The sequence below is a fragment of the Borostomias antarcticus genome (assembly GCF_949987555.1).
Source record: "Borostomias antarcticus genome assembly, chromosome: 11".
NCBI classification, from domain to species: domain Eukaryota; kingdom Metazoa; phylum Chordata; class Actinopteri; order Stomiiformes; family Stomiidae; genus Borostomias; species Borostomias antarcticus.
This window is the reverse complement of record NC_140244.1, coordinates 16,256,856-16,266,855: the sequence shown is the minus strand read 5'-3', so window position 1 is coordinate 16,266,855 and position 10,000 is coordinate 16,256,856. Positions and strand designations below refer to the sequence as shown.

The 10,000-nt window shown below is 46.1% G+C and overlaps 1 protein-coding gene across 1 annotated transcript in view; it reads right to left on the bottom strand.

Moving 5' to 3' along the window:
- cacna1db (calcium channel, voltage-dependent, L type, alpha 1D subunit, b) overlaps positions 1–10,000 on the bottom strand; it is a gene marked incomplete at its 3' end in the record, with an annotated part of 128,509 nt that overhangs the window by 73,718 nt on the left and 44,791 nt on the right. Inside the window, exons 4-5 of the mRNA XM_084446099.1 lie at positions 8,853–8,992; positions 8,521–8,673 (exon numbers count right to left, since the gene is read on the bottom strand). Coding sequence (XP_084302225.1) covers positions 8,521–8,673; positions 8,853–8,992 — 293 coding nt within the window. The remainder of the gene's footprint in view (positions 1–8,520; positions 8,674–8,852; positions 8,993–10,000) is intronic.

Below are 10,000 nucleotides of genomic sequence, written 5' to 3'. Positions count from 1 at the left end.
TAGACAAGTGCTAGGGCTGCCATACACAGTGTTTTTGCACCGGCACCCCAGCCTGATCGGACCAGTCACCTCATCAATGCCACATGAGCTGTTAACTTCTTGCGCAGTGACTCGAGGTGTCGGCGGAACGTGAGCGACCTGTCCAATGTCACGGTGAGATAGGTTGGTTCGGCGCTGCATGGCAGGAGTGTTCCATCGATGTGCTCTCGGAGCTCACGTTTGGCTTCCTTGTTGTTAAGGTGGAAGGCCGTCTTTGCCTCGCTGAGCTTCAATCTCCATTTCCGGAGGTATGCTGCTAGTGTCTGCATGTCCTGGCTCAAGGTCTCCTCCACGGCCTGCCAGTCTCCAGCTGAGTACACCAGCGCGAGGTCATCTGCGTAGGTGTTCTTCCTGGAGACTGTGATCGGCAGGTCGTAGGTGTAGATGCCATGGGTGTAGATTTGGGGGTGGACGCGGAGACATGTCCCCACCAATATCCAGCGAGTACTGAATTGTCCCCACCACCAACCAATAAAGATCCCAACTAGTCGCGCCTCGCGCCTCCCTAACCAATACCCACTAATATGAATGGCTGGTTGTTTCTTGCTTATTTACCTCGACCAATAGTATCCACACCCCTCCCATTGGTTTGGTTGTCGTTGGGCAATTAGGTTTGGAGTTTGGAAGTCGTAATGTTATGAGATCAATGCTGATGCCGAATGCGTGAGTAGAACGTGAGTTGTAGTTTATTTTGCTTTATATTGGAAATATATTTATGTAAGGATACTAATAAGTACATTACTTTAATGAGAGGGATGCCTCTCCTAACAATACATTGTTCAGGTTAACGTTAGCAAGACTAAAGTAGTTGCTAGCTAATGTTAGCTAACGATAGCTAACATTACGTTAAATCAGGATGTATGATAATGTTAACGTTAGCTAGCTAGTTAGTGCTACAAGTGCATGTAGATTGAAGAAAACTGCTGTGTATCTATACCCATATTATAATTGGATGTGGCAATTGGGCTGGCTAAACGTGAGACACAGAACTAGCTAAGTTAACCCCATCGAATCCCCATGGGTCTGTAACACTGAGCCCTGTGTGTGTGCGTGTCTGTGCGTGTGCGCGCGCGCGTGTCTATGTGTGTGCTTAGCAACAGTAGTCCAGATGGCAGCAGCCAAAAGAAAAAAAGTGGACATCAGGAGCTATTTTAAAGCACCAAGTCAAAGTGTAAGTCAGCTCAAAGAACACACTTTCTTAATTGCCAGAGTCAACAATAATAAAATAGTAGTAATAACTGCCTGCTCAATGAAGCTGTTAGGAACTACATGTGTTTCCTCAACAAGCCATGTATCAATGTGCAGGTGACAAAAGCAGTCCTGCCAGGGGGCTCAGAGAGAGGAGAGGAAGGTGGAGTTGCAGGGTCACAGGTGAGCTAGAATAATAGCATAATGGCTTGGTCATATGTTAGTTGTGAGATTTAGTACAGTATTGTGACAGGTGTTAGGCTGATGATACTGTAACACTGGTTCATCAATGTTAATGTGTGTTTGAAATGAGAATTGTGAATAGGCACGTGTGTGTGGTCATATATGAAATCCATCAATGTGTTATTTTCTCAGATGACAGTCACAGAAGCAGTCCTGCCAAGTAGATCAGAGTCACACAGAGGAGGAGAGGAAGAGTTGCAGGTGAGGCCTAGTGTTGTAACAACATGAGGACATGTAGTTGTATTTAGTAATAGGCTAAGTGGTGACAAGCCTCATCAGTGTGTAGATGTATTTCCACATAGATAGATGTAGCCTAATGTTTATAATTATTTTTTTAAAGGCTATCAATGTATATGCAGCAAGTGCAATAGACCAAATGCATCAGTTCAGGAGGTTAATTAAAGAACCAGTCATCAAGATAATATGATCTGATTGTGTAGTTTAAAACACAATTTATGCTTTTTTATTTTATAAAAATGTGCCCACAATTTTCGGCTCGCGCTAACGTGGGCTCACATTGCTTATGTCCCGAACAAAGCTCAAATCAAAACTACGCCCTTGGTAGATGCTATAAAGGCGGGGGGGCAGGACAGATCCCTGGGGGACGCCGTTCTTAAGGCATCACAACCTGCTTTGCTGTCCGCTACCGGTGGTGAGGTTGAAGCTGCAGTTTCGGACAAGCTCCATGATCATGCTGACCATGTCCCTGTCCGGCTCTGGGGTAGAAAGGTTGGGAAACCCTGGTCTAGAGGACAACCACAACAATTGCACATTATGAGAAAAGCATGTCAAGTTAGTATATACCATTAGGTTTATTTTCAGATGTGGAGGGATGGCCGACAGCCCACCAGGTCTAACAGGCCATGTCCACTAGCCAGCCAATAAAATCGCGTGATTCGCGGTCCCTCCGCGTTTCATTGGCTTGTGGGCATTTCACTCGGTTTCCCTTCCTCTCACCCCATTTTTAGTCCTTGTGTCTGTAGGACTGTTAATACATTACTAGTACGTTTAATACTTAAATAAACCCAGTTCTGTACAACTGTTAATACATTACTAGTACGTTTAATACTTAAATAAACCCAGTTCTGTACAACTGTTAATACATTACTAGTACATTTAAAACTTAAATAAACCCAGTTCAGTCGAGATCACTTTAGTCAAAATTGACCCATTTATTAGCATGCAATAATATGTACAGCATATACATTTTTTACGCATATGAATTTTGGCGGTGTGATCTGTTCGGGGGGCCCCCTGCCTTCCACGCATGTGGAAAGCAGCAATCTAGATGTTCCCCCCCTCTGGGCCGCTTGGCCCAGAGTGCCGGGCCAGAAGAGGGAACGGCATCTAGCCCCCTGCCTCTATGACGATCAGAGTGGGCCGCGATCGGGAAGACGCTCGGAGTTAACTCAGCCCACTAAGACCGTCAAAGAGTGCCACAGGAGGACTGCTGTACATTATAGTCCCTGGCCTCCACGGGCCAGCGCTTCGTGGAGTCCGAAGGAGATACAGCCTAGTGTCTCTGCCTCCATGGTGACCGGAGGGACCGCTGGATGGCCCTTCAGAGATGTTTCGGCCCACGATCACCAAGGAGCGCCACAGAGACTAAGCTAGTGTAATTCCCCGGCTTCCACTAGCCGACGCATAGTGGAATACCAGAGAAAGCAGCAATACCCCCCAGCAACCACAACAGCAGCATGTGGAAAGCAGCATTCTAGATGTCCCCCCCCCTCTGGGCCGCCGGAAGAGGGAACGGCATCTAGCCCCCTGCCTCTATGACGATCAGAGTGGGCCGCGATCGGGAACACGCTCGGAGGTAACTCAGCCCACTAAGACCGTCAAAGAGAGCCACAGGGGGACTGCTGTACATTATAGTCCCCGGCATCCATGGGCCGACGCTTCGTGGAGTCCGAAGGAGATACAGCCTAGTGTCTCTGCCTCCATGGTGACCGGAGGGACCGCTGGATGGCCCTTCGAAGATGATTCTGCCCACGGTCACCACGGAGAGCCACCGAGACCAGCTAGTGTTTACCCTGGCTTCCAATAGCTGACGCATAGTGGAATAGCAGAAGAATGCAGCAATACCCCCCAAAACAACCACACCAGCAGCTCCGAGTGGGAGCACTAGCTTCCGCTCGATAATTTTAGGCGATAATTAAGATGAACGCGCCGGCAGCTCCGAGGCCCACGTGTTACATGAGGGGGTCGGCGGAGCGCTGACTAGGATGGGTAAGCCAATTGCAGCTTGTAAGAACCTGAATAGCCAGCAGGGGGAGCTCTTAACCAACGAACGTGCCGTTTCACCATGGATGTATAATAGAAGTTCATTAAAATATATATTTATAATTATCAGCCAATATCAATTCTAATTGTATTAATAAATGCAGTAATTACTAATAGTTTATTATTTAATAATTTCACGAGCAATTACACTATGCATTTAAATAAGGCCACACCCGCACAAACCACGTGAAATCCGCAGTGACACAACACAACTTGGTTACCGTCAGCTCATCGCTCCGAGCAATGCTACGACAATTTTAACCGACTAAGGCCGCAGCCGTCTGGATCCAACACAGACTATAAATGCTGATAAAACCGAAATGGTAACGGGCATGGAGGTACATCAAATGTGGAGCAGAACGCAGTGAAACGAGACCATGCAGTCGTATTGGTTAAAGTGGTCTTGGCTAGACCAGCTCTCATGCATCGGTAAGCGAATTACAGGAGGGCACAAGGGCATCGTTTGGTCCAGAACCATCCGCTGAAGGAGGGCAGACCAGGCCGGACGGTGCCGCAGCCGGGAACAGTCTGCGGAACTTCTGTAAATCAAACAGGGACAGCGAGTCAGCGATTCGATTGTTGACGCCGGGGACGAGGACGCGTGGAAAAAGAGTTCCCCTGCCCGGACAGCCATGTGAAGCACGCATTAATTATTAATGAACGGAATGTTCGAACGAACATAGTTGATAATATTCCCGGTGCATCGTTATCGCAGAAGAGAAAGCGTTCCCTAGACCACCGAGGCTAAATGCGAAGAGGCAATTGCAGGATTCCAAACGCAGCGTATAATGACACATCCGACATTGAAGCGCGAAAGCGTAGCATACATTCCTTTTAAATGAAGAAATAAAAGCCCGTAAACCCTGCCCCAAACACTGCGGAGGTGCAGGCGACGAACGTAAATGGTGGAAAGAATAGCACTGCGTTTTACCACAGCCACGATAGTCACACGCACGCAGCAGATTGCAGAGCATAATGGCTTGTACTAAAGTGATTACAATGCACAATTTACATTACATCCTAACCATTGCGGCAGCCTGATGCCACCGACCCAAACTATTTAGAAAGCTAATAAACTGCAATAATTGGTAAGGTGCATCATCGTTGTTGTCGTCTCCAAACTAGTTTTGGACACGGCTGAAGGCAAGTCGGCTATACTATCCAGGCCTACTAGACAGGCGAGCCAGCCTTTTCTCCGGAAGCTATTTCAATGCGATCCTGAATGTCAGGTCCCTACTAGAATATGCAGGGGTGGGTCGTATACCCACATCCCATGTCTCTGTAAAGCGTATTGAGTTGCCTCTGGGTATGAAATGCGCTATACGAATAAAGCTTGGATTGATTGATTGAACGGACCCAGCTAGCATTAGCTACACCGAACGGCTAACGCCAGCTGCGTGGCAGCACTCGTAAATCATGGGTGCTAGCGAGTAGAGCAGCAGTTCTGCTGGAACCCTCGGGCTGCAACGAAATTGAAACGCGAGAATCATTCAGCTAGTATCAGCAATCTAAACATAACGATACCCCTATGCGCAATACGGGAACCTCGACGAACGTCAGCTAGCTAGCAAGCGAGCAGTATAGCCTGTCATGCAGCCAGCACCAGCCAGCGAACCCACAAAACAAGCCACGAGGGGAGGACTTTGATGAACTGATTATACAACGAGAATCCACACGGGCACGATCACGCCCGAAACTGCAAACATTCCAATGGTGAATAGCACCCGGCGTACATTGACAGTTGAGTAAATGCGGCAGACGAGGCATGGACAACCCGCGACATCAGCAGCTCATGAATGAAACCCAGTGGCCGGCGGCGGAGGCAACGCTTCAAATGGACTTCCCAACTCCCAACGCAAGCTATGCGAGCAACGCGACGCAACTGAACCATACGCAATTATGGCAGGACGGTGCTACAGAGGGATGTGCTCCTCTGCCTCGGAAGCCGGCGCTCTACGATGCCACCAAACGGACCCCCAAATCACGGACCGGAGAGGACGACGCGGGCAGCAGGCAGCAAAAAACGCACCAAAACACAAACATGAGCACGGAACGCGAGAGCAGAGACGCGGAAGCAGTGAGCGCGCAGATACGAGCGATCAGCAGTAATGGCAGAGCGGACGCAGAGCAGAGAACGCGGAAGCAGCGAGCGCGCAGATACGAGCGATCAGCAGTAATGGCAGAGCGGACGCAGAGCAGAGAACGTGGAAGCAGCGAGCGCGCAGATACGAGCGATCAGCAGTATGGCAAGAGCGAGCAATGACGTGTTTTGACAGCTTAAATACATGCGCTCTAGCAAATGAACCAATGCTATGACAGCTGACAGTCAGCTGGTGGGTTGCATCATACGGGGTGTGACTGATTAGCCTCTGCCGAGTTAGCCCAGCGTTGACATCCGTGACTCGCCTGAAGTACGTCGGAGACTTCATTTCTGTACAACTACTAGTACATTAAATACTTAAATAAACTCAGTTCTGTACAACTGTTAATACATTACTAGTACATTTAATACTTAAATAAACCCAGTTCTGTACAACTGTTAATACATTACTAGTACATTTAATACTTAAATAAACCCAGTTCTGTACAACTGTTAATACATTACTAGTATGTTTAATACTTAAATAAATCCAGTTCTGTAGGACTGTAAATGCATTAATAGTACGTTTAATACTTAAATAAACCCAGTTCTGATGACTGTTAATACAGTGTAGAAAAACATTTAAAGTGCCATTTCCAACTAAATTAGGAATGCCCATTCATTTGGTGATATTTTATTAAACTAGAAAATTGCATTCCCTGCAGAAAATGCGTGTGAATGCTGAGCAGCTGAATGGAATAGCAAAAGCATTGCTGAAAATGCATGAATGCGAAAAATCTGGAAGCTGACCAGCCTGGAGGCTGAAATGTGAAACTGGCAGAATTGGAAGCTGAACGGCATTGCCTAAAGAAGCTAAGCACTTAAATACATTGCTACAAAAGCTGGAAGATAAACTGTAATACTGTCAAAGCTGAAACATGGAATAAATGCTGGAATGTATTGCTAAAAAGCTGGAAGCTTAGCTGAAATGTGAAACTGGCAGAATTGGAACTGCATTACCTAAAGAAGCTAAAAACTTTTCAACCTGAGTAGTGTAAGCCTTGAACTGAGCCTTTAGCTTGAAAGATGAGCAATAGAGTAATACTGTCAAAGCTGAAAGATGGAATAAATGATGGAATGTATCAATCAAATCAATCAAAGCTTTATTTGTATAGCGCATTTCATACCCAGAGGCAACACAATGCGCTTTACAGAGGACAAGGGAGGTGGGCATACGACCCACCTCTACATATTCCAGAGGGAAGCCAAAAACCAGTATCACCCGGGGGCCAGATAAGTGAGCTGTAAAAATTCTTCCCTGACCCCTCTCAACAAGGCGATCGAGCAAGCTCCTGGGGTATGTTTGTCTACCGGCTAAGAACAGCTTAAAAGCTTGGAATCTCTATGCACCCAACGGTGAAGACAATGTGTCTCTAGCCCACATGGGCTGAGTTCTGTGGTCCATGGCGTGGATAGTGGTGTGGTGGGAAGACTCTGCCCCCTTAGGTCAGAGCTGGTCAGGGCAGTGCATTGACCTCCGGGCAATCTCCTTGCACCCACTGGTGAAGACCGTGTGTCTCTAGCTCACTCAGGGGTTAAGTTGTGGGGTCTGTGGCGTGGATAGTGGCGCGGTGGTGAGACTCCGCCTCCTTGGGTCACAACCCTTCGGGGACAGTACAGTGACCTCTTGGCAATCTCCATGCACCAACCCGTGAAGACCATATGTCTCTAGCCCACTGAAGGGCTGAGTTGTGGTGTCCGTGGCGTGGTCAGTGGCGTGGTGGTGAAACTCCGCCCCCTTGGGTCAGAGTCGGTTGTGGACAGGGGTGCCTGCAGGGGTGCCTGCTAGCACCCCCCCCACCCCCCCACCAAAAAAAATGAAGGAGGAGATAGGTTCCAAAGCAGAAGAGGATTTCAAGTTCTGTCCATTGACTTCCATTGTAAAAAAAAAAAAAAGTTGAAAAAAACGGAATATTTTGAAAAGTATAAAAGATTATATATTAAATATATTTTTATATATTTCGGATAACCTTTCGGATAAAAATCTGAAAGGTATCCCATAATGACCTTAAGGAGCTGAACATTTTGATAGTTGAATGGTTTCTGTAGCTCAAAGTATGAAGGAGTTGAAGGCTGAAGAAGGTTTCAAAACTCCCCCATTGACTTCCATTCAATTTTTTTGGGGAAAAAGCTGAATATTTTAAAAAAGTATAAAAAGTATTAAAAATCTGAAAGAAGTCCCATCGTGTCCTTAACAAGCTGAAAATTTTAATACTTGAATGGTTTAAGTAGCTCAAAGTATGAAGAAGCTAGAGAGAAAAAAACGAAGAAGAAGAAGTAAGAATAAAGAACTGGAGACACAGCATTCACACTAATAAGCAAAAAAACAAGCAATCAGGTGAGATTTGCTAACCCTATACTAACTATGCTAGAAATGCTTTTTTCATAAAATGCACAAATGTTATAATACGAGGGTTGTACTACATGGTCAACACACACACACACACACACACACACACAAACAAACAAACAAGTGCAGAGGAATAAACCCCCTTAGATTAAGGCATCCAGGAAATCCTGTCTGGCCCAGGTACAGTAGGTACAGTATGTCTTTGATGTAAATCCCTCTGATAATATAGGACAGATTGATTCATGACATTAGCCGTTAGCTGTTAGAAGGGCCTCACCTGAGCCCAGCAGGTAACAGGTGGCATGCATCTTGCCGATGAAGAGCTCCAGGCCGATGACGGCGTAGATGATGATGACGAAGAGGACGAGCAGGGCGATATGGAGCAGAGGAACCATGGCCTTGATGATGGAGTTCAACACTACCTGTAAACCTGAAACACACACACACACCTGTAAACTTGAAACACACACACACACCTGTAAACCTGAAACACACACACACAGACACACACACAGGTCAGCTGATGCATAGAGAGAGGCTTCGTTAGCAAAGCATCAGCCAAGTTAAATTAAGTACAATCAGAGAAGTGGGGCATTTGTTTTGACTCACTGGGCACTCCTGAGACCAGGCGAAGGGGCCGGAGCACGCGGAAGGCTCGGAGGGCCTTGACGTCGAACCCCCCCGGCTTCCCTCCAGACTGGCCGGGGTCGCCCTCTTTGGTGACCACCTCCAGGACCACACTGAACAACCTGGGGGAGAGAGAGATCAGCAGAGAGGTAGGAGGAGCGAGAGAAGGAGAGAGATCAACAGGAGAGAGGTTTTTATTTTATTTTATTTATTTATTGGTTTATTTGTTAGGGACAATGCAGCGCACATTGTTACATACATGTTGTCGTAATAGATGTGTTGCATGAAAGGTTTTTAGCCTATTGGCTAATTTGCAACCCCAGTCCCTAGTTAGGCTTTTCTAAAAAATTACAATTTAAAACAATTACTGTACATACATTACACAAAACATGCAGCAGCTAAAAACTACATCAAACAATTATATCACATTACCACTTCACAGATCCATGACCACAACATAAACAGCATACAATTTTGTGTGTGTGTATGTGTAAACGTGTGTATACAAATGTGTGCGTGTGTGTGTGTACGTGTGTATGTACCTGTATGCATGTTCCTGTACATGAGGTCATTGATCACTGGTTACATGTCTGGTTCTCTTTCAGCCAGTGTTTCATCTTTCCTTTAAACGTTTTCAGTTCAGATTGTATTTTTATTTCAGTTGGTAGATCATTCCAAAAATGGCTCCCTATCACTGAGAAAGATGACTGGCCAAAAGTGGTTTTGCGCCCTTCTGCCTCCTACTGCTCCCCTTGTGCCCACTCTCCTAGAGTTTATTTTAGTTATGAATGGGCAGAGTAAAGCGGGGGCTAGATTATTTACACATTTAAAAGTCAATTTAAGAAAAGAAAACTTAATGAAACTGTCAAAGCTTGTATTTCTGTAAAATTAAATAGTGGTGCCACCTCATTGGTTTCCGGTCCATTATTTTCAATGCCTGTTTGTATAGTGATATGATGGGTTTGACTGTTGACTGGGAGGCTTGGCCCCATACAGTAACGCCGTATGATAAGTGGGAAAGTATCATGGCATGTAAAAACAGTGAAGCTGCCTTAAGCGGAATATGGTGCCTTATGATTCTGAAGCAGTTCAAGTTTGTCCTCACAGTCTTACAGAGTTTCTTGATGTGT